We start from the raw sequence: 25,832 nt of genomic DNA, 5'->3' as shown, positions 1-25,832 counted from the left end.
AAATTTACACGCATTAAGGTGACTGCTTTTTATAATCTTTAGGAATACTAATATACGCGATAGTGATATTTTTACGAGCTTATTGTCTCGCGTGATTACGCGAAAATAAAGTTCTTGCGAACAAAAAGTAATAAACAGTAGTGTATTCCTCATATTATCCATGTTCTATTGCCATTTTGAGACATAAGCCTCATGGCGTTACGTTATCAAAACACAAGAGAATACTGTACCAATGAAATGAGCCTCGAGGAAGTATTTAAGATAAAAATTCCTCGGTAAACACAAGAACATTTAATATGATTCCTGTTAATCTCGTCATAGAAAATACAGGGCTACAAAGGCTTAAATAACACGGCCCCTATGTGAAGATGGATTAAATCTTGTCTTAGAGTAAAAGAAATATATTATTTTTCGATATTAACTTAAACAACAGAAGCGTTAAAATGCAGAAATTGAAAATTGATGCCATCGATAGTTAAAGCCTCATTTTACTTGCAAACTGCAGGTTGACTACACACAGATTGAGTGGATAATATAAGAGCCATAACTCTAATACTCCAATACAAATATATACATGAATTTCCAAAGTTTAGTGCTAATGCTAAATTAGCAGGGATGCTAATTTTCCCTGCCAAAACATCATTTTTATATCATGCTGAACAAGAATGAGAAGGAAAAATTGTGTTTCTTTACATCTCAGTATGAGTCAATTAAACAAATTTTGCATAACGAATTTTAAAACCTCCAAAATAATTCCCTAAATCAATAATTTTTCAGTAATTTTTCTCAATCTAATTTTGTGTAAACTTAAAAATAATTTAAAATGTACGGTTTCGGAGTTAATTTCTCTTGCTCTCGCTTACGTTTCACACTTATATAACAATTCCTCTCGAGAAATTAAGAAATACTAGACAATCTGAATTTAAAAAAGAACTCGAAAATTTACATATCTTGTGATTGGTCATAAATAAAATACCTACGTATATATAAGGGATACGGAGGTTCTTCATTGACGACATTTATAAAGTCTTCAGAGACTAAGTCCAACGACAAACTGACGGGTACTTATTGTGCCCCTTCATTAGCTGACCTTTTAAATGTATATTTCCATGAAGAAGAATTTATTGAACAAACTTTTAGTTAGAAAGAAGAAAATACTTTCGTTGCCTTCAACTAAATATTTAGTTATAATACCAACAGAATATTATCAATTAACTGTATAGTTTTTCATTCAATAGTCGACTCGATATATTCCAGTGAATTTGAAATAAAAGAAACCATACTGACTACAGAAGATAAGGGTCAAGAACTTGTAACGACTATATTGTATAACAGAGGGGATGACTTCAACTCTTTCGTCATCAACTTTCAGTATTTATGTAGAAATATTCCGCTATTACCTGCATATGGTATTTATGTCTCCGAATTAATTCGATACTCAGGAGCATGCTCGTAGTACTAATATTTTTTAAGCCGAGGAAAGCTACGCACAAATGTGTTGACGCTACAGGATTATCAACTTCGTTTCGAGTCAGCTATTCGTTTTTTTGGTTGGTTTGTTTAACGTCCCTCTCGAGAATTTTTCACTCGTATGGAGACGCCATCACTTGCCGGTGGAGGGCTGCTAATATTATACCTATACTTTCCTGCCAAAACTTACCGGACTTCGATTTATACGATTTCATCTGAAGGACTGGTCTTTATTTCCCACATTCGAGCCCGCGACGTAAAGGTCGGATTCTTACTGCACGATCGCGACTTTGAAGCAGACACTATCATCAATGCACCACGCAGGCGACCCGATTATGACAAGAATAAGTGTTTTCGATCGACTGATCCCAATTTGCTTCTGATCCCATTTCTGATGTTGTAGAGGTCAGTGATAGCTCAGTTTAAATTTGTATTTTTACAATTAAGTTTTGAATTTAATTACTTTTCGTTAGTTCAATATATTATTGAAAAATTTGGATACTTTAATCAAAATAGTAATGCATAAACTGACATGACAAAGAAAATACAGATTAAAAAATTGTCATTGTCCCTGTCATTGGTCATAAGCAAAATAACTTTGTTAAAAATATTCTGATTGTTCACACAGTGCACTGAAGTTGATATTAAAAGGATGCTCGAATTTCTGATTGACAATATCTATGTGGTCTTTGGAGAAACTGACATAAGACTAGGACATTTCCTTAGGCATTCTTAGGCCACACCGTAGTTCTAAGATAACTTCGTGAACATGCCTGCAGATCTTCCAACAATTTATTGGCTTTCCCATGGGAAGTAATTTCGCCCCGTTATTAGCAGACCTACTTTTATATTCAGTTGCAGCAGAGTTTTGTCAAATTTTTTACGTGAAAAGAACACACTTGCTGTGACCTTCAACTCGACAATTAGCTATATTGACGATGTATTGTCAATTAACAATTGTTAAATTTCCATTCTTATGTCGACACGATATATCCCAGTGAGTTTGAAATGAAAGAAATCACAGAGCCTGATGCATATGTTTCATTTTTGGATATTTTTACTATAAAAAGACGTTAATTGTTATCTAACAATAAAGCTTTATGATAAACGTGATGGCTTAAACTTTTCAATCGTCAACTTCTTTTGCTTATGCAGCAATATACCAGTGTCACCTGCATACATGATTTATATTTCTTAGTTGATTCGATACGGAGGAGCATGTTCTACGTATGAGTATTTTCTAAAACGAGGTAATTTATTGACAAACAAGTTGATAAAACAAGAATATCAGCAGTCTTGTTTAAAGTCATCATTTCGTAAGTTCTATGGGCTATACAATGACCTTTTCAGCAAGTACAATTTATCATAAAGTCAAATGTTGACTGACTTTTTTCATATATGGATTGTTAGGCCTTTATTTACACACTGAGTTGTCAACGGATTTTTTCCGTTGTTTACCGACCATGACATGGGGTGCACGGCGGGTGTAACCGGTCGACAGGGTATGTTCACTCTTTCATGGCACCTGGCCTGGAGACCATAGACTGAGAAAAGACTTCAAAATTTCAAATCAATATCACTTTTGAAATAATTTTAGCAACAAAACAAAATTGTTACCATATGTTTATACTGAAAGATTATACAAACCTACAAATTTTGGATAACATGGTATTTAACATAACAAGCTATTCAAAATCAAAATTTTGACTCAAGTCTGTTTTCAGTTTATGGTCTGCAGGCCAGATCCCATCTCTGATGTTTTGGAGGTCCGTGTTTTGCTTCGCTCCTGTTTTGTATTGTTTATTGGACTTTTTAGATCGAATACTGTCCGTTACCTTCACATATTTCATTTCACATTATTTGTCGAACCAACATTAGCTATTGTTCTCCCATCAACTTGTTTGAAATTTATAGGTTTTCTGTTCAGAGAAAATAGACTAAATGTGAGAGAATCATAGAATAGAATATTTAAAGAAAAAGCTATAAAATGGTAATATAGCGTAAATTATCGGAAGTTATTGAGATGTCAGTAAATTGAATAATATCTTGGTGCTTCAGTTGCTGTAATTGAGATCAAATTTATGTCGATTTCCTTGGGAGGGGTCTGCATATCAAACTCCCATAATAAAAGTTGGAATTTTCCAGGACTGGACTTTTGTCTAAAACTAGAGCAATTTAGAGCAATTACATACATTTTTGATAATCAAATCGTTCAAGCAATATCCCAAATTTTTAATGCACAATGTATTTAGGGGTATTTAATGAAATTTTAAACGTAATTTAACCCAACCCCTACATTAACATACGTCCACCCGAAACAATATAGATATGTTAATTCTATTATCTCTAATAGCATTAAAACTCAATACATGTGTTACCTACTGTTAGTAGGTACCTACAGAGGACAGTCTGAGGTCACTCAAAAAGTTTGTGTCTCTGACATTCTATAATTAGCTCTGAAACTGATATATGTTCTCTTGTGAACAAAATAGCTAATAAACTCTGGTACATCGTGATTTGGATTGTCGAAATATTGGTGTTATATTTGCAAAACTAATGATTTTATTACATCATTGAACATCCTTATTCTGTAAAGGGTGTTGTTTCTTTATCAATGAAAATTGGAATGGAAAAATTGTAATTTACCAACTTGTAACTTTGTTATTGGTCATTTGCAAAATTATTTTTTAAAAAAAACATTCTGATTGTAAACACTAGTACTCTGAAGTTGATAGTTTAAAGATGCTGAAATGGATATTCAAAAGATGTTTGAGATTTGATCGAAAATATCTATGTTTTTTTTAAAGCAGGTCTTTCAGCAAAGTGTTTAAATTCGATTCGCTTTATGATAAACCTGATGACTTTTAATTTTTAATCGTCTGCTATCCTTACTTATACAACGAAAATACCCTTATCACCTGCATACGTAGCTTATATCTCTCTTTTGATTCGAAACGATAGAGCATACTCTACGTATGAACAAATTCTAAAACAAGGTAAGTTATTGACCTAAAGGTTGATGAAACAAGATTGTTATACCTTCAAAATATTCTTCCTATATAAATCTATACTATATATATAATATATATATATATATATATATATATATATATATATATATATATAAAGAAAATTGATATATATATATATATATATAATATATATATATATATATATATATATATATATATATATATATATATATATATATATATATATATATATATATATATATATATATATATATATATATACTCTCGACGAGATATTGGACTGCTTAGCTAGCACAGAGGGCGGAATCAGCTTAATCTTATTTGCATTCGTTGGTGTTCGACAGTATCCGAATAGACTGAGTTTCACATCAGTTAACATCACAAAAGCCAGCACAAGGTACATGCTTGTCAAAAAATTAAAATAAAAAGTATAACAAAACATTGATAGTATGTGTTTTCGGGCAAAATGAATTCTGCATTTGCCTCATGCAAACAGTTTGATTCCTGGGACCGACAAAACGCATGTTGTCGTCAAACCAAGTTAATAAATGTATAATAACAAAAGTTTCCTTTAATGTAATCACTGACTTCTTTGTTCAATAGAATGACCTTGTCGGAAAATTCAATCTTTCAATTAGTCAAATAGTTGACATTTGTGAGGCCATTATTAATCAACACACTGAATTATCGACGGATTTTTCCGTTATACCCCGATCAATACAAGGAGTGCATGGCGGGTGTGACCGGTCGTCAGGGGATACTTACTCCTCCATGCCGGCTGATCTCACTTTTCGATGTTTTAGAGGTCCTTGTGAGCTCTGCTCCTGATTTTTATTGTTTTAATGGATTTTTGAGCTTGAAAACTTATCATTATCTCCATATATTTCAAATATAAATAATGCAAGGTGTGGACTAAAATTCCAATTAGAATTGTGTTGAACATTTTTTTTCTTAACAGTTTTTTTTTTAATTTACTCATATCAAGAGAAAAACCACAACATTTGAGATTACCTCATATATTGATCAGAAAGAATCAGTATGATTTGATTTGCTTTTCTTGATTACTGATCAAGAATTTAATTGCTACAAAAGTGATTTGACAAAAAATCTTAAGTCTTAAGTATATAAAAATACATATGTTGTTCAAGAATCAATTAGGTTAATAAAATTAAAATATATGTAGATGAATATAAATGAAAAAATGCACGTTTGTGTAAAAAAATAATATCTATACGAATGAAACATTATTTGCCAATTAAACTGTAACGTTAATGCAGTTATAGTTGAATATTAGCATGATTCGTTCATAATTTAAATGCTGAACTAATAATTATTTATTTAATCAATTAAAGATATCAATTTTATGCACTTAAATAAAAAGATATCAATTTTATGCACTGAAATAAGTATCATAAGGTACATGTATTAAACAGATGGGATTGGCTAGGACGTAGCGTCCTAGCTAGTTTATTGACGCTGAAGATCTCGCCATAGACATGGAAGCAGCTGGCACTCCTGTGTAATACATGTTGTCTAACAACGAAATGATTCAGAAAATCTTCTTGAAGTCAGATGGTCACCATCTAAATGATTTATTATTTTCAAAAAAATGATTCTGATTTTGATCATCTATCCCTCTATGGTATAAGTACAAGTGCTGTTCAATGAATAATGTCCTCGGTGCTCGGAAAGACGCAAAAGACGCTTTTCAATGATTTAGTCTTTATGATTTAACTTATTATTCTCTTTTAATTAAAACACATGTCCGTAACATTTTCTGATTGTTTTTAGAACTCATTTTTGGGTATGACCCTTAGTATACTAGAAAATGGCAGATCCTATGATTTCCTGGGCTTTTTTCTTCCTTCTGAAAGGTGTTTTTTTTTCAATTTTGGAAATAGAAACAAGTCAAAAGGTCAAAGATCTAGCGAATATTGTTAATGTGAAAAAACATTAACTTTCTGTTTATCCCGAAAACCCCTTTACTCTTCAGGGCGTGCAAGTTTGGACGCTGTCATGAAGAAATTTGATGCAGTGGATTCCTGGTTCTAGGTCCTTCCTCTAATAAACCTCTCGATTATTTTGCAAAAAAATTGCTTTCTAGACTCCTCCAGAAATTAAACTGTCTCTCCAAATACGAATTTGAACAACAATAACACTAATATTTAAGAAAATTGCATATAAATTGGTCTTTGTGCTCTTGCAATTCTTTGCTCTTGTTCAGACCTTCGCTGTTTTTATCTAGTACATCTTATAGTAAATTTTGTTTTGAGGATTTTAAGCAATAGATTTAAGTTTCATTATCTGTTTGAATATCAAACAAACGTGGATAACTACAATTACTGATATTCTAAAATAATTGTTAAGACATTCGTACATACTGCTGTTTTCACTCATTTTCAAAATATAGGGTGACTTTTGAGTATTAAGCTTTTTACTGTCAAACGTTTCTTAAAACAAAACTACTCCTGAAATGATGTCAATAAAATTTGCTATGTGTCTTAAAGTCAGTCATACATCATCAAATATTATTTGTTGAAATTTGGCAAACAGTACATATATGTAAGTTGTTATAATTTTTTGTTGCCAAGGACGGTACCCATTTTTGATGCCCATGATATAAGTTTTGTTCATTGAAATCCACCTGTGTCTATAAAACAGACATTGGTTGCTGTAAATTTCACATATTTCAGTGAATATTTCTTTGGGATTTTTAACAAGTTTTACAGCAACTTTAATGAAGCTTTTATTTTCATTCTAGTTTACTGATTCTGTGCTATTCATTTATAATGCAGTGTCTCGAATAGCCCTTGTTTTCCAGCTTCTCACAATGAAACTATGTGAGGAAAAGTGGTCACATAAACTGTTATAAATTCATGAAAGATTCAATAATGAGACAAAGTCATGCTTAATGTCATATGATACCTGTATTGTATGTCATACAGTTCAGGACATTATTCATTGAACAGCCGTCGTATATTAGGAAAAAAAAAACATTTTGAAAAAAGTATTAGAAACCATTAGTATTGTACCTCTCAAAATGAAAAAAAAATCGCAAGTTTTATATTGATTTATATACATAAATGTTTTCTTGTAATGAGAGAAGGCAATTCTTGCTATTCGCAGTTTGTTTCTGCTTAACGTCTTGTATAAAAAATACCAAGTACTATTTAGTGAAAAACATTTATTGAAACTATCAAATGACTAAAGCTACATAGACTCATGTAACAATTAATTGACTGGGCTTTACACAGAATATAAAGTATATGACAAGTTGACTAGTTAAACATGCTGACTAGTCACATGACATAACTTTTAATAATCACATGTCGAAAATAGCTCAGTTAATAGGCAATGGTAAAAAAGTAGTGTACATTTTTACAAGATTATAAAGATTGAAATTCAGAGGCAAGAAATCATCTATGATATTTTTACTTAAGATATCAAACACCTTTAAGATTGTTCTACAACAATGTTCCACCACCTCTCTATTCAATCGAACCCTTACAGCTAAGCCGGTGTAAAGACGAATAATGACCCCCATCGAATAAAGACCGGGGGTCATTTTCAACGACAAAAAATGACCCCCTACCCGTAGAAAAAATTCATTTTTTGTAGAAAAAGTGTCCTAGGGGTCATTATTTTATATGTTAGTCCTATAAAAAATTGACCCCCATTGAAAAATGACCCCCTTTAAAGTGAAAAGAGATTCTTTAATTGTCAAGTAAATAAAATTTCTTTTTGATATTCCTCCTTATAGTGTTTGCTTAAAGAATGATATTATACTTGTTTTTAGAAATCAAACCATGCAACAATCAGGTTCTAATACTCTTTAATATAAAAATTAATTTTTCCTTCATTTCAACGTTTAGTTTGTATACATTTTGCAAATCCTATTTGACAATCAAAGAGGAGGAAATTTTTAACCCCCCCCCCCAAAATACGTTTAATCAAAAAAAAAAAAATGAAAAGCAAAAATATCAATAAAACTCTATATCTTTCAATAATACAAAGAGGCTCTAGATAAAATATTGAAATGAAATTAAGCCTTCACACAAGTTCTATCATATCATAATTTACTTTGCCATGATTAAAGCATACTTTAAATGTTGGTGGTGGTATACTTGAAAGTATCACTTGTGGCAAAGTAACAGTTGAAAATTAGTAGAATAGTAGGTTATTTTAAGCTTATTTTTAGTCCCTCCTTATAGAAAAATAAAGGTAGGGTAGTTTTTTTGTTACTTTTGTTGATAATCGACTTCCTCCTAAATAAGTAAGGGGGTGGGGTGGGTATAATACGTAAAAATATGCTCTGTAAAGTTATGGGCTAGTGTAAAATACACATTCTAATGCAAAAACTATACAAGTAGACATAACCTTTTAATTTAGCACACAGTATTCATTACATTTCTTAATTCTTGTTTTACTCCACAGGCACACTTTTACCCAGTTCTGAGTATATGAAAAACAGAACAAACATTTTCATTTTTGTAACGTCTTCTTTATACTGTATCATAATATGAAAAGTTAATTGAAGACCATTTCTTTTTATATCACCGTAATCGAAGATTCGGGTTTTCGTTTTATCGTGTCCGTCTGTATGTCTGCCTGTCTATCTGGCGGTCTGTTTCTCCGCAAAAACTCTAACCTTGACCATAACTTTTCAATTATTGTAGCTATGCCTTTCATATTCAATATATGTATATTCCTTGTGACAAGACCTTACTTTGGGTATCACCAAATTTGACCTTTTGACCTTTACCTTGGGGTTTGTCCCATTTTACACAAAAATGCCAAATTTTTAATTTACTTTAGTTATAACTTTTAAACGGTAGATACTAGTACTCTCATACTTCACAAATGTAATCCTTGTTACATTAAACCTTTCTTAAGAAACCATCAACTTTGATCCTTTGACCTTTGAGTTTGACCTACCTTTCAAACACTTATCCTTAGCCATTAATTTTAAACAAGTGGTGCTAGGGCTTTCCTATTTTGCAATTGTATTTCTTGTGAGAAGACCCTACTTTGGGTACCATTATATTTATATTGCATTTTTAAAAAGTTTAATCTTCGCTATGTTGCCATACAGGGGCATAGCTGTTTCATAAACACATCTTTTTATATATAAGAGGAGTTGCAGATAACAGATGGATACACCAAAGCGTAACAGACGGACGGACGAACATCCCGATCACTATTTACCCTCCCGCTTTTCAAGCGGAGGATATAATAATACATGTATATGATAGTGCTGATTTTTTCTGTCAGTACGATGATTTCCACCATCGAAATCTTTACTACTTTAGATTCTGAATCATCGCATTGGCCTTAAAATATAACTATAATCGTATGTTATGAGATCAACATATCATCAATTTATTCCAAATAAGCTCAGATGAGCATTTTGGCCAACATGCTTCTTTATCTAATTTTTTTTGCCCCCTAAAAATTTCAGCTTTATTAATCCACAGGGAGTCATTTTTCTACGGGGGTCATTTTTCTTCACGTGGGTTCTGCAAATTTTTAGGGTGGTGACACTTTTTCTACGGGCAAAAGAGTCATTTTTCTACGTCGAATAATGACCGGGGGTCATTTTTCGCCGTAGAATATTGACCGGGGGTCAATTTTCGCTGTCGAAAAATAACCCTCGGTCATTATTCGATGGGGGTCATTATTCGTCTTTACACCAGACGTAATCAAGAGGCGATATATTTCTTTGAGATAATCACCCACACGCAGACTCTTTTTTTCAAAACGTAGATGAAATCGATAAGGATCATTTTTCAGCTTCAAAAGATTCATGCATTATTCATAGCTCTTATGTAATTTGCAATGAATATTTCAACCGATTAAATTACGTTATTTTGAACTATTTTCAGTCTCAAAGTTTATAAACCTATACCTTATGAGTCATTTTATTATAAATCGTACTTTTTCGAAAATATATCGCCTGTATTTCCAAAAAATTGTAAGAATACTGAAATGAAAATTGAAGAATACAAAAATTACAATTGATTTAAGCATAACTGCATTAGGTTCATGGCAAACATATATATTGGTATCCTACATTAATACATTCAGATGTGCTAAAACAACATAGAAATCATTACAATGTTCTGTCCTCTGTGAAGAATACAAAATTAAATATTTTTTATCGAATTAATAATTTTCCTATAGCGGTATGTTTCTAGACTCACTGGACTAAAGGATTTATTGAGATACCACTCCTCCATGCACTGCAATGCAAGGGGCTGATAGTCGTGATAAAACTTATTGGCAAATAGTTCTTTTTCGGATACAAGTTTATTTAGATCACCGATTCCAAACACGCAGACGTCCCTTACGTATTTTCCATGGCAATCCTCGGATCCCTGCCAAGTTACACTAACTGCTATCCACAATGTTCGGTCTGGAAATCCTACAAAATGTGCACTTTCTATTAAGAAATCAATTAACATGGCATTTACACGCATGCATAACACTCTCTGTAGTAAAGTAAAACATTGAAAGGTTTTACTAAAGTAAAATGTATATCTAAAGTAAAGTTTCCATTTTTCCAACTAAGTTAATTCAATATATTTTACTATGAAGTACTATTTCTAATGCATATGGAGTGGTAAAGTTATAATGGTTTTTGTTAGAGTTTCAATATTTAGAATACTATTAAGGATAAAGTACTTACTTTGTTGTAAAAGTATGAATTAGAGCCATCAGTGTTTTACATAAAGTTTTGTTTTAGTGTCTATATAATATATTTGAGCCAACATGAACATTGTTTAAATCTACATATTCAGTTTAAGTAATGATTTTATGACTTTCCAGCTGATGAATACAGAAAACAAGAGTACACAGAAGGAAACAAAGTTTAGTGAGTATACATGTATATGCTTGTAACGTCTAAAACTGCCATATTCCGTTTTATTTAGAAAGTCATAGATTTTAAAAGATCAACTTAACAGTAAAGATTAAGAACGTCTGATCAATGATTACATGGATATAAGTTAATAAATGCATGCATAATTAATTGGGGGTAGATACGAGAAACTGATTGCCTGGGAGACATAGCGAAGAATTAAACTATTATAATGGAAAAAAATTAGCAAGCTCAAATACCAATAGCTCCCAAATTGTGTGACAATGCTAGCTACACATAACTAACGAGAAGGTTAGCTTAGCATTAAATACAACAAATAATAACCACTCCCCAACCCCTTTAATCCCAAAATCATATCAGTTTCCGTGTGAATATGCACATCTACATGTATAGTTTTAACAACAATATTTCACAAAATTCCGTCAAGAAGTTTCTTAAGAATTTGCGCTTTCAAATTGTTGTGGCAGAGTAATTAATCTTAGTCAAAGTTTTAAGTTCAAAATGAACATATCTCCAGAAATAGAATTGAATCGTTTTCTCCAAATATGCATATTTTCACATTATGTCCTTATTAACTATTAAGTTTCACGAAATTCTATATAGTGGTTTCAATCTTGCACTTGTTCTCTAATACTACTTAAGTGAATATTGTCTGATAGTTTTCAAAAACAATATGAATTGACTATGCACTTTTCTTCTATTCAATCATGGTAAAGATCTCACGACGGGTATGACCGGTCGGCATGGGATACTTTCTCCTCTATCGTATCCCATCCACATCTGATGTGACTAGAGAGCACACAATGAGTATTTATTCAGTAGACTCCTGATTTTATTACTGTTATTATTCCTTTGATAGCTTGTTATTATACATAATATACAAGTTATCAATTACATGTAACACACATCTTATACGTACGAGAGTCATTCATTATAAATGATGAAACATACAGTATTTCATAATAAAAGTTCAAGTATTTGATTTAATTTTTTCACAGTTGAAAAGCACTATTAAAATGCTTCTTGACAGAGAAAACTTAGTGATATGTTTATTTCATAATTTGGAAAAGATAAGTAAATGTTTAAGGTGTTGGATGGGAATGTGACAAATTGTATTATTTTTCACTCGGTAAGAAGTGTGAACAATGGATGTGGAGCTAGTGAATGAGTATCTCATAAATGTAAAAATTCAGCTTTTTTCCATTCATCGTTGAAGAGTTCACTTTATGAATGATTTTTTTTATATTTGAAAAAGTAGTTTTTAACGATGTATAGTTTCAGATGGATTCAAAAAATTAAAAGCAAGAACAATGGTCTAACTGGTCAATTAAAATCTGTAGGGACACCAAAACATTATGCTGTGTGCAACAGGATATCTGAGAATAGAAGATTTATACTGAAAGACATATCTTAGACACGTAACATTTCACCTTCGTTACATTTTTTTTAAAGAATACTTACAAAGGAAATGAATATGATATTTTTATCAAATGTGTGCCTTATCTTTCTTCAAATTTTGACGTTGAAAGTTCTACAATAACTGTTTCTTTGTAAATTTGTTTGAATTGTGTAACAGATCAAAACTTTTACATCAGAAGTACAAAATCGAATACATGTAATTGTTTAATTAAGAAAATACTCAATTTGAAATTCTATTGAAAGGCTTTGATCCACAAAATATATTTCTTTGGGTATGCATTTAAATTATTAACATATTTACATTTATTATAATACAGGGGAAAATGTGGCAATCTCGTAAAGAAAAAGTGTGATAAGGGGGTCTTTATCCCAATTTTTTTTTGGATCTAAATAAAATTAAGCACATGGCACAGAGAGGGGCAAAATATTTTAATTTCATAAAGAAATCAAAACAAAAAAATCAATTAAAAAACCTGGTACAATGTGAGACATATGAAAAAGGATTTTTAACTGATTCCCATGATTATCTTTTCTACATTTTATGATCAAATTGTTTTATTCCAAAAATTCTTCATCTTAATATGTTGGCTGTTCCCCTAACAATTATACAATTATTATGTATATTCCTGCAACATACCTAGTACATGGGGGACATTTAGGTGTTTATTGCTAGCCAGTGTCGCCCAAAAGAATTCGTCGGGACTATAAGCGACATTTAACCAATTTAAATCAACCTGAGCTTGTTTTGACATCATTTTTTGACTAATTCACAAAGATCCAACTTAAAACACCATAAGCATTTTTATATATATTTTCAACTTCTTTCACTTAAACTTAGATCAAGACTTAGCCACAGACATTTATGGACTCTATGGACTCCACCTCCTTTCATTTTTCTTTGAAATCAGGGATCGGCGCAGTTTTTTCCTTCATAGTTGGGAATTCTAATTTTTCGTTAAGTTATATCAAGTTATCGATAATGTGAACCTTTTGTCTATATAAACAGTCTTAAATTTATCTTTTTCGATTGATTCATATAAAAGAGTCGAAACGGAGATATTTAAAAACAGTTTATGGAGACAAAGGGCTTAACTTATTGCTAACATGAAGCGACTTAATTAGAATACAGGAAAATGTAGCAATCCCCAAAAGAAAAGTTTGTGAAAAACTGATGCCCCTGTATGGCAACATAGCAACGATTAAACTTTCTCCAATACAAATCAAATATGTTGGTACCTAAAACATTCTCACAAGGAATACTTTTGTGAATTATGTAAGCTCAAGCATCATTTGTTCAAAAGTTATAGCCAAGGGTTAAGTTTTTAAAAGGTAGGTCAAACGCCTGGGTCAAGGTCCATAGGTCAAAGTTGAAAGATCTTGTCACAAGGATTACATATGTGAAGTATGAAAGCCCTAACCGTTCGAAAGTTATGAACAAGGCTAAAGTTTTTTTTAAAAAATAGGTCAAACTCAAAGTCATGGTCAAAGGGTCAAAGTTGTTGGTATCTAGTAAAAGTTCTTGGCAAAAGAATAACAATTAAAATTTTTAAAAATTTTAAATAATCTTGATCAAATTAAGCATTACGGTAAAGAAAAGCAAAATATCTTAATTTTCATGGTTCGTTATTTTCTTCAAAACGGACCGCTAGAGGTATTAGCAGAAATGAAATACGTAGTTTATTTATGTATATTTTATATATTATGCTTATTTATACAATTTTTTTTCTGCATTTCTAAACAAACAAAGTGTCCTCTAGTTTTCTATATCATCTTTATCATGATTTCGGATTCCAGTTAGGGCTAGGATGGTTAAACACTGACAAAATATTAATTAATATTTTTCATTTTTTTTCTTAAATTCTTCAAATAAAAAAAAAATAAGCAAAAAAAAATTATTTTTTAAAAAAACTGGTACAATGTGAAACAGATAAAAAATATTTTCAACTGATTCCCAAAGATTATCTTTACTACATTTTATGATAAAATTTCTATTGCACAAATTCTTCATCTTTAAATGTTTGTTATGTATATTCCTGCAACATACCTAGTACACCGGGGACATTTAGGTGTTTATTGCTAGCCAGTGTCGCCCAAAAGAATTCGTCGGGACTATAAGTGTCATTTAACCAATTTAAAATAACCTGAGCTTTCACATCATTTATTGAATAATTCACAAAGCTCCAACTAAACACACCATATGCACTCCCTTTTCCAACAGTGATATTAGAAGGTGGCGGATCTTTTTTCTTCCCTGTTGACTCCATTTTCCCTTTCTGTACAGTGTAAGATACGTTGCATCGATAATACGATTTCTCATCGTAAACACTCTCGATGCTGCTCATTCCATTATAAATTTTCAAAATCTTAACAATTTCTGCGTTTGTTTTCAAGGGATAAACTTGGGATGGTAAATTGATGACATATTTCCATTTAACATCAGTTTGATTTAGTAAGTCAGACATACAATTCAAGTCCGCTTTTAGTCGGGAAATTCCAGCATACACAACTTCCTCTAATTTTGAAGCAATGAAAACATTGGGAAGACAATTTGAAATGGCCTCCAAGGCATGTAATAAAGAAGAATTTGAACTCTTGTCCACGTGTATACAATAAATATTCTGTGGTCGATAAATAGTTCGAAGCAATTTTTCTGTTTGTGTGGCATCCTTGTGAGTTAATATTGTGTAAGCAATCGGAAACTCAAGTTCATCTTGGGATACGAGGAAATTGTCATAACTATGTTCCTGAAAGAAATGTTCACAGTTTTGAGCCAAACTTCCTATTTGATTATCTTTTAAAAATGTATATGTTCTTTTTGACATCGTATCATTGACTACTGATATGTACTCTTCGTCCCCTTCAATTACCCGTCGACAATCAAAGTCATGGACCACTTTCTTAAGGTCTAACCTTAAAGGGAATGGCGTCGAGGGCATGGAAATGGTATGGTGGGGTCTTCTTATTTGTTTGCATGGTGTGTCGATCATTCGAAATTCTATACATCGATACATTGCAAAAATGACAGCAATAAATACACAGCTTCCGACACATTTCCGATATTTTAAAACCATTCTTAGAGAAAAACAATGCATGAATCTGTAAAAAAAGATAAATCATAGAATTATATTATGCTATAAATACTATATACATTTTTTAAGCATTCAATACTTTTAGAAATTACGTATCAAAAATAGAAAAATACAAACAAACAAACAAACAAACAAACAAAAAAAAAACAACAAATCTAACACACTGCTTTATAGAAATATTTAGATAAAAATGGATTTTTCTGCTGAATCCGTAACAATCAATCAAAATTATTTGCCTTTTTCCTTGTAAAAGGTTCTCATTGATGAAATATGGAGATAACATACAGAATTCAAGTTCATAGGCTCTTCTTATAAAACAAATCAGAAGCATAGCAAACACAGACATCTGGGGAAAAACGGAAAATCCGTAGACAATCGAATATGATTTCGATTATTATACTGGACAAGTAGTAGGAACAAATTTTTATAATCATTTATGTAACCCAAATAACGTCTTACTAAAACGTTTTGTACCATCTGAAAGTAATCAAATGTAAGTGGGTTTTATATGAAGAAAATAATCCATAACAATATTTTAGATATACTGGTCCCTGCTGAAAAAAGCAGATAACCACATTGTCTTTGTTTATAAGGCTTACTCCTTAGTATATATATTGAACTGAACTAAGGAGGAAATTCTTCAAAATCATAAGTCAGTTTTGAATATTTTTAATATTCCGCAAAATCACACCTATATTGGATTCCAAAACTTCACTAAAATCCTTATAAACATAGATACATAGCAGGTTCCAGCAAATGTTCCTCTTTCTTTACTCCTCATTAAGATACTAACAGTAGTGAAGAAGAAACAAAAAAAGTTCTGTGCAACAATATATTCGAAAATTGGTGTAAATCAGATGTGCATTCTTTAGAATTCTTAGGAATATTTGGAAAATTTGAAATCACAAAAAATTACCAAAATCAACAGCATAAAAACTTACGACTTTTCAACTTTGTATACTACCATTCCTCACGATAAATTAAAGTCCAAGCTTTTTTTTTATATTATTGACAACTGCTTTAAAAAAATGGAACTCGTAAATTTACTACGATTTTTAATAATCCACATCTGATTTACATCACTTCTTGAATATTTTGTTGCACAGTACTCTTGAAACTTCTCCTTCACTGCTGTTAATATCTAAGAGAGGAGTAAAGAAAGAGGCTTGGTTGAACATTCACTGGAACCCGCTATGTAATTTTTTGTAAGGATTCTTATGAAGTTTTGGAATCCAATCTATATATGGCAGTTCAAATTCATTTTGGTTCATTGGAATATTAAAAATATTCAAAACTGACATAATATTATAATTTTGAAGAATTTCCTCCTTAGAAAGGGAACTCTGAGTTGATAAATTAAAAAAGATGCTTGAATTTCAGATTGATAACATGTGGTTTTTGGAGACCAGGTCTACCAACAATCTATTGGAAGTCCCATAGGTACCATTTGCGCTCTGTTATAAGCAATCTATTTTTTATTCAATTAAAGCAGAATCTGTTCAAAATCTTATACGTGAATGAAGGAAAGAACTTGCTCACTCTTCGAAGGCCCCTAATCCGACCCACGATTTTTGGAGGTCCGTGGTTGCTCTGCACCAATGTTGTATTGCTTATTGGACTTCTGAGCTTTAATACTGTTTGTTACCTCCATATATTTCATTTGTTATGCAAAATGTCATACTGAGTGAATATGTAAGATTATGGTAATCAAATTGAAATTGTAGATGAGGATTTATTGTTGGCCAATTTTACCCAAAAGCAATATGCTGCTGATCAAATACAAGGAATGCAATTGCAAACCAGTTTAGTAAGATTATATCTTACTTATATATTCACTATGTCTGCCAGATTTTTTCATTATTTTTTTTATCCTGTACATAACTAAATTTAAAAATAGTATACTTTATTTTAAAAGAAAATTCATTTACAATTATCTATGATTTGAATTAATAGTCTCTAAATTGCAAGTTTCAAGTTTCAGATATAATGCATTTTATTCCATTCATTGCAAATATACATGTTGTCAAATTTTGCTTTTCCTTAAGCAAATCAATGCTTTTTTCCTACCTTATGATAACTTCGATCACAGCTGAAGGAATCCGGTGGTTTTTAATAGATAACACTTCTTAAATTCCACATATTTTATAAATATTTCTTTGTATCTTGTTCATTAATCTGCAAGGTTTTGGGATATTATCATTTTTTAAACAAACTTGCATTCGTTATAATAACAGCAAGCAATATTCACTAATAGCAATCCATTTTTGCACACGGCATGTAACTATAGGAAACATGATATCAACCTCAAATGCCCGTTGTGCGCAGTAATTAAAATGCAACTACATGTACAAGCAAAGCCTTTAATGTAGAGATCTAGTTACTCAAAGAAGCCTTTAATTTGGTTGAGAGAAAATAAAAATAAAAAAGTTGATATCATAAGAATACCAAAATTCTAAATTGACAACATACATGTATATGTTGTCTACGGAAACTGTCTTCCAAAAATTTAAACTGTAAGAAAGTATTATTCGTTAATGCTGTTATTTTGGAATTAAGGTAAGGAAAGCGTCAATTGTCGTATTGAGTTTTGTTTCTGGCAAATTGCTAATAAGGGGTGCATCATTTCTGTATCAAGAACAATTTTGAGTGGAGACTTGATTAAGAATTGCAGAACTGAAAGAGAGCTTTCAAGACTAGAGAGGAGGCGATAATTTTAGAAGCCTCAATAGAAACTTTAGTTTTATGCTACAGTAATCCAAGATTTGGGAGTATATAGATTTTGCCTTGGCTGTCTTTCTGTTTATCTGTTTGTCCTCAAAAACCTGAACCTTGCCCAAAACCTTTGACTGGATGGGGATATGGCTTTCATATTTTACAGGGTGTATTCCTTGTCATAAGACCTTTCTTTGGGTACCGCAGTATTTGACCTCTTGACCTTGGAGTTTGGCCTACCATTTTACAAAAACAAAACAGAAAAAAAAAAAAACTTTAACAATGGTCATAACTTTTGAACAGTTTGTGCTAGTTCTTTCATACTTCACATGTGCATTCATTGTGAAAAGATCTTTCAACTGACATAAATATTTTTGAGCTTTTGACCTTGATCTTATGAGTTTGACTCACTTAACTTTTTAAACAGTTAGTTCCGGACGTTTGTGAGAAACACTGACTTTAACAGTTAACGGCTTACTTTTACATTGAAACAATGGACGGAAACTCTTTGACGATACTCAGTATTAATATTTAGCTTAATATTTAATTCAAAGAAGATAACGGGTTATTTCAAGGCACAAATTAGTTGTCCTTGAAGAAAATGACAGCCACCCTCAACTTCCGACCTTCACATATGAATGTCATTAACATCATACCTATGACCACTAGAAAGGTTTTCTTATCTATTATCAATTTTTACCTCCGTACATGACACAGGTTTAATCTTTAACTGTAAAAGTCAGTGCAATGAAACAACATGCCTGCTGAAACAACATAACATAGTTTATTTGTATGAATTTTGCAATTTTAAAACATTTCTTTAAAAATAGAATTACTTCTTTTAATATCTAGACCTTTCAGATGGCTCTATAACTAATATCATCTTTTTAAATTAAAATATAAATTTAACATGTCTCAAGGAGGCATAGTTAAGTGCAGAAAAAGTAGTATTCAAGAAAGTACTATGCTTTTATTAGACCTGATTATACCTTGATATGAATATGGTACATCAAGCTAGGTAGGAAGACCTAGCACTTTTTAAAATACACAGATAGTGATTCAGATGTTTCCCTTTGATAATTTTTATAGATGATAATTTTGAAGGGTTTGCAATATAAAAAAAAGACTGTTTGCAATAGACGAAAAATTGCATCGTGGGGGATGCAACTTTTGCACACGGCACAAAATCGAAGGTCTCGTTTAATAAATAATGTTGCATCGAAACTGCGCAATTTTGATCTGTTCACACAATGCATTTAAAACACGGAAGATTTCGGAAAATTGCATGTTTTTTAAATTTTGTTAACTCGTTAGTTTTACGCTTGAAGAGATTGTTACAAAAGACAATTTCTATTGTGTGCGTAATGTGACCATGTTACCAATAAAACTCCCCAGTAAAAATATGCATATTGAAGGTACTTCTTACCCTTAAAACTGTGCAGTCAAAATTAATTTGCCAAATAGAAATTTTGGCGAATTTTCCAGATAAAAAAAATATTTTTTTTAGGACTCTACTGATATCAAACAAAAATCGATTAGATTTTTTTCTTAAATTTGTCAGGTGGTGTCGGAATTACATAATTTTATCAAATTTACTTGCAGCATTGAGGTAATCTATAAATTTCAATATTGCAAGGACATAAACTAGATAAAACAAGATGTGTTTGTGAAAAACTGATAGCCCCGTATGGAAACATAGCGAAGATTAAACTTTTCTTAAATGCAAATTAAATATATTGACCAGTACCCAAAGTAGGTTCTTCTAACAAGAAATACTATTGTGAAATATGAAAGCCATAGCACCACCTGTTCAAAATTTAAGTTTTTGAAAGTAAGGTCAAACTCGAAGGTCAAAGGGTCAAAGTTATTGGCTTCTTAAGAAAGGTCTAGTGTCACAAGGATTACATATGTGAAATATGAAAGCCCTGGCCCTAACGGTTCAAAAGATATGGCCAAGGTTAAAGTTTTTAAAAAAGAAGGTCATATTCCAAAAGTCAAGGTGAAAGGGCAAAAGTTCTTGATATCAAATAAAAGGTCTTGTCACAAGGATTAAATATTTGAAGTATGAAAGCTCTAGACCAAAATCTTCAAAAAAATTCACGGTTTGTTTTGAAAAGTAGATCAAACTTTTAGGTCAAGGTAAAAGGTTCAAAGTTTTTGGTATCCTTTTAAGGGTCTTCTCACAAGAATAACATAATTATGTGAAGTATGAAAGCCTTAGTCCTTACCGTTCAAAAGTTATAGCCTAGGTTGTTTTTTCATAAGTACGAAATCTCCAAGATCAAGGTCAAAAGGTCAAAGTTTTTGGTATCCATTGAAAGGTCTTGCTACAAAAAATACATATATGAAGTACGCAAGTCCTAGTATCTACCGTTCAAAAGTTATGGCCAAAGAAAAAGTATGGAATTTTTGTGTAAAAGATGGTCAAACTCCAAGGTATAGGTCAAAAGGTCAAATTCGGTGGTACCCAAAGAAAGGTCTTGTCACAAAGAATAAACTTGTGAAATATGAATTTCATAGCTCCACTAAATCAAAAGTTAAGCAAGATTAAAGTTTTGTGGACACACAGACAGACAGACAGGTAAAGAGACAGACAGCTAAACAGACAGACGGACGGACACGACAAAAACTATATACCCTCTAATCTTCGATTAAGGGGGCATAAAAATCTCAGATAGGCAAGACTGTGCTGTCTGATTCCTGAAAAGAAAAGTATATCAAATATGACGAAATTCCACAAGAATTCTGACCTCTGTGTAAGCGTTGAATCAAAATTAGTGCTGGTTTTAAAACAAGCATTATTTTCAGTTCTTCACTACAAACTACCACAATTTGAACAGTGTTCTGATTCAACATAAAAAGGGGGCAATTGTTAGTCCATTATTTATACACTGAATTGACGACGGATTTTTCCGTTATTTCACGATCATGACAATGAGCACACGGCGGGTGTGACCGGTCAGCAGGGGATGCTCACTTCTCCATTGCATCTGATCCCACCTTTGAGGTTTTGAAGGTCCGTGTTTGCTCTGCTCCTAATTTGTATTGTTTTATGGACTTTTATATTGAATACTGTTCGTTATCTCCATATCCTTCTTATACCATTACATGGTATACAACAATTAACCCCCCCCCCCTTCTTCTGAAATAAAAAAGACTTTATTATCAACACGAATGATAAAACCCTGTAGACGTTTAAAAAAAATTGCTTTCAGGTACCCTTACAAGTACCGGTATATGCTTTATAGTGCCAGTTTAACCCACTCCTCCCTCTCCACAACCGAACACAAACACAAATTCTGATAATTGACTTCCACTCAGTTTTTTAATGAACTACCTGACAGATATATTTATGGCGCCCCTCTACCCAGTTGATATTTCCACTTTAAAGCTCAATTTCGTTTTCATATGTTATCCCTCAGATGGCATTAACTTGAAAATAATTAATGGTGACACACAATGGGTAATAATTTAAAATGAAATTGCTTTGATAACTTTGTTTTTCTATTTACTTCTCTTATCGTTGCAGGGACGTAGCAACAGGGGGGCCAGGGGGGGGCCTGGCCCCTCCCACTTTTTTTGCCAACAATACTTTTACTATTGAAAATGTTCATTGAAAGGCTGATTGGCCCCCCACTTTATACTAAAGTAAAGTATTATGAAGGAAATATAGTATTGTAAGCTTAAAAAATGGATATTGGAAGGAATTGGTAGTGAAAAAAGTTTGCCTCTACACCCCCCCCCCCCCCCCCCCCCCCCCGAAATAGGATTTTCGACTTTCGGCAGTTTCCCTTTTTTTTTTTTTTTTGCTTGTCAACTTTTTCAGGTAAGTAGAAAAAAAAAATTCTGTGGCTGTCCCCCCCCCCCACTCTCAAAATCGATGCTACGTGCCTGCGTTGTATATGTATTATATCATTCATGGTGTGATATAAAACAACTATTTCAGAATGCGATATTCATTATCTTAACTCTCTTTTTGGTACAAGGAATAGGGCATTAGACTTTTCAATTTTATAGATTTATCTCATTCAGATAAGTTTCCTTGTCTATCGAGCAATTTCTTTTTTTTAATTAATTTTTTCATTAGTTTGGCTAGATCGAGGCTAGTGCGAGTCAATTCGACACGGAAATCATAAAATTGAAGAGAAGAGGCCGCTTAATGTAGCAATGACAAAGAGGAAAATTTATACAAAATATTAATTTGATATGTTATCAGCATTTTTCAAAAAAAGAATTTTAACTAAAAACTTCAGTGACTTTGATAAAATAGAGTAACTAATTAGTTAATAAGATATAAACTTACAATTTTTCATCTCAAGCGCTATAAATAAACTGCGTGAAATCGTATTACTTTCGGAAATTGTAGTCAAATTCCGAGATCTTTGAAACCATGATAGGCTATCGACAAACAATTAAGACAGTTTCGGGTCCTCAAAACCGCCTAGTAATTCCCAGTTATTCAAAGTTTTTCTAAAGAACTATGACTATCTAATGCGCGATAATGAATGGCATAGAGGATGATATAAAGTAAAATTAAGGATGGAACTTTTCAGTGAATCCCCCATACACTTTTTTGTCGCAATATGGTTAAATCTTTCCCAATAAATATGCAGAATTATTCTTTGTTGGAAAGAGAAACTAGGAACTTAATCATCCCCAAGGATTGAGTTTTTAAAACGGCCAATTTTTGCCGTCCAAGGCACAGGCACTTGTTTTGGAAAAGGTAAGAAAAAAAATTAAAGGGTTTAAAAATTCATTTCCAGTTTTTAATGGAAAAATTGTATTGGATAAATAAAGGATAAGATAGGGTAAGACCACTTTTTGGTCCCTGATTTTGGGTGTCTTTCAGAATGGTGCATTTGTTTATCCATAAAAACCCATTGTCATCCCTGCCACAAAAAGAGTAATGGTTCTAAGTTTTGAAATTCACATAGGTCACAGAGAGGTCATTTTCTTCATTTTTATTCAATTTTTCATTAATTTTACAGCACATTTTGTTTCGAGCACATAGAGCACAAGCCTGCGCCTATCTACCAAATTTTTATAAACAAGTATCAGAGGCAAATTATGTGTAAAAATCTCACATAGGCAAACTTGTGCTCTATGTTTTCCGAAGAGAAAAGTACTGAAAATATGATTAAATTTTACCAGAAATGAGGAAATTTGGGAAAATGTCCTACTTCTGCACCCTCTAGTGACTTCCATGTAAGCTTTAAATCCAAATTGGTGCTGGCTTTAAAGCAAGCATCATTTTGAGTTCTTAACTAAAAATCTTAATTTTACCAGTGTTCTGATTTTTACATCAAATAAGGGATGATGTTTGGCCGTTACCCTACCTTGTCCTTTGATTTTGTCTCATTTTCCATAAAAACACTTAGACATTTTTCCGATGTAATTTTCGAAACAGATTTTTAGCCAATCAAATTCTTTGCCCGAGAGTAGCACATACAGTTTCCTGGGTTAAGTAGACATTTCCAATTGGAAAGGAGTTTTTACGCTGTTTCCGGAGATAAAAGAAAAAATTATATGCCATATATGATTGTGTAGATAATTTATCGCAGAAGAAAATCGAATGTTCAAAAAGGAGATATCATCAACTCATAAAATATCTGAATAGTTGAAAAAAAAATGGTCGTAGAAATTTTACATTTCATATAATTCATAGTGCAATATAAAAAAGATCAGTAAAATATGTGTGCAATGAAAAAAATACTATTCGAATTTAGTAAATGAAAAAGGTGAAAATAACGAACTATGATGACCGATCTCGAAAATCTAAAAATTATAGATCTTTGAAGCGGGCATAAACACGGGCCCTAGAAATTTCAGTGGCGGGGTCAGATGCTTAGGAGGATTAAGCATCCCAAATACAATTGATAGCGTATTACTTCTACATAAATAAGAAAAATTATGGACGGTAAAGCTGAAGCTATCTCTTTTGTTATACAGTTGTTACAAGTTGTTAACGCTTATACAATGCATTCTGTAGTAAGTTAGATATCCAAATATGAAACAAATGTGAGTTCCCTTGGATATATCGATATATGGATGATATATATGTAGATATCAAACAGTATTCAAGCTCAAAAGTCCATTAAAAATACAACTTTTTGAGCGGAGCTAACATTCAGACTTCGTTAGTGGGAGCAGGTCCCATGGAGGAGTGACACCGGTCGTGTGATCCTTTTCATGATCGATAAATAACGGGAAAATCCGTCGTCAATTTTAAGTGTGTAAAATGACCTAACAATTAGTTTGATAACGTCAGTCAGCATTGATTTAATTAAAGATTGTATTTGCTGACAAGGTCATTGTATCGATATGAGAAACAAACATACGTTGTTCATTGACAATTCGTCGTCGATTCATCTAAATGTCGAGTTAAAGGCCATAGCTATGGTTTTCTTCCTTTTGCGTATATTTTTGAACTAATTCTGCTTCATATGAATACAAAGATAAGTCTGCTAATATTTGGGCGCAGTTGGTACTCATGTCAATTCCAATATATTGTTGGAAGAGTTGTTCTCCCAAAATACACATACATAATGTCAATCTTGAAATCATTTTTTTAATAACTTATATCAACTTCAGATTACTTGCAAATGACCAATGACAAGGTAAGTTAATTAAGGTTAGTTCCATTTTTATTGAAAAAGTTGATGTTAATGATGTCAAAAAGCCTAGACTTTAATTTATTGCGGGGAATGACTGTTTATAAGGTTGAAAAGTTGTAAAATTTTATGTTGTTGCTTTTGGTAAAATTTGTATTTTAAATTTTTTGAAAAATTCCTTGGAATTTTTATGTATTCTCATCGGATTTACACTAATTCTCGAATATATTGTTTCACAGTACACCTGAAGTTTCTCCTTCGATATTGTTAATATTATAGTGAAGACAAAATAGAGAAGATTAATAGATCATTTACTTTAACCCGTCATGTACCTTCGTTATACCCCGCTTGAAAAGTGGGAGGGTATATAGAGGTCGGGATGTACACCCGTCCATCTGTTACGTTTTGAGGTACCCATCTCTTAGGTCAGTTGCGAAATTCTAAATCAAATGAGTGCTATTTTTCGAGTTCCATGTGTTATCTTCTATGTGAGTATTAATTCAGGTTCGGAAGTTGATCTCGCCACATGTGGACTGTTTTGTCATGTTTAATATTATGTGTAACGAGTATTTAGTCAGGCAAGAAAACATTGTTGCAAATTATTTTTTGAATCGAATTAATCTATAATTCATGTATTTTTTTTCTTAAGATTGTGTTTAGT

General features: G+C 32.0%; 1 protein-coding gene across 4 annotated transcripts; it reads right to left on the bottom strand.

The window, feature by feature from the left end:
* Positions 1-9,880: 9,880 nt before the first annotated feature.
* LOC134264268 (beta-1,3-galactosyl-O-glycosyl-glycoprotein beta-1,6-N-acetylglucosaminyltransferase 3-like) lies at positions 9,881-24,050 on the bottom strand. 4 transcript variants are annotated; one of them, XM_062746567.1, is made up of 3 exons: positions 23,897-24,050; positions 14,954-15,855; positions 9,881-10,884 (listed from the first exon to the last, which is right to left on the bottom strand). In XM_062746567.1, the coding sequence occupies exons 1-3, from the start codon at positions 23,917-23,919 to the stop codon at positions 10,607-10,609; spliced, it is 1,203 nt and encodes a 400-aa protein (XP_062602551.1). In that variant the 5' UTR covers positions 23,920-24,050; the 3' UTR covers positions 9,881-10,606. The 4 variants fall into 4 exon arrangements, with proteins under 4 accessions (XP_062602551.1, XP_062602548.1, XP_062602550.1 ...); XM_062746564.1 differs by having other exon boundaries at positions 14,804-15,855; positions 23,897-24,048; XM_062746566.1 differs by lacking the exon at positions 23,897-24,050 and adding an exon at positions 23,709-23,791 and having other exon boundaries at positions 14,804-15,855.
* Positions 24,051-25,832: the final 1,782 nt, after the last annotated feature.

The sequence above is a fragment of the Saccostrea cucullata genome, unplaced genomic scaffold, assembly GCF_032062105.1.
Source record: "Saccostrea cucullata isolate Sc308-1 unplaced genomic scaffold, CSIRO_AGI_Scuc_v1 ctg1197, whole genome shotgun sequence".
NCBI classification, from domain to species: Eukaryota; Metazoa; Mollusca; class Bivalvia; order Ostreida; family Ostreidae; genus Saccostrea; species Saccostrea cuccullata.
Note: the sequence above shows the minus strand (reverse complement) of the source record. Positions and strands in the feature narration are given on the sequence as shown.

Coding starts and splice junctions, on each gene's coding strand:
- LOC134264268 (XM_062746564.1), bottom strand. CDS start 23,919: ATGAGACAAAATCAAAGGACAAG. Junction 15,856..23,896: donor AGACAAAATCAAAGGACAAG/GTAGGGTAACGG, acceptor CTTTTTTTACAG/ATTCATGCATTGTTTTTCTC. Junction 10,885..14,803: donor AAATGTCCCCGGTGTACTAG/GTATGTTGCAGG, acceptor CACATTTTGTAG/GATTTCCAGACCGAACATTG.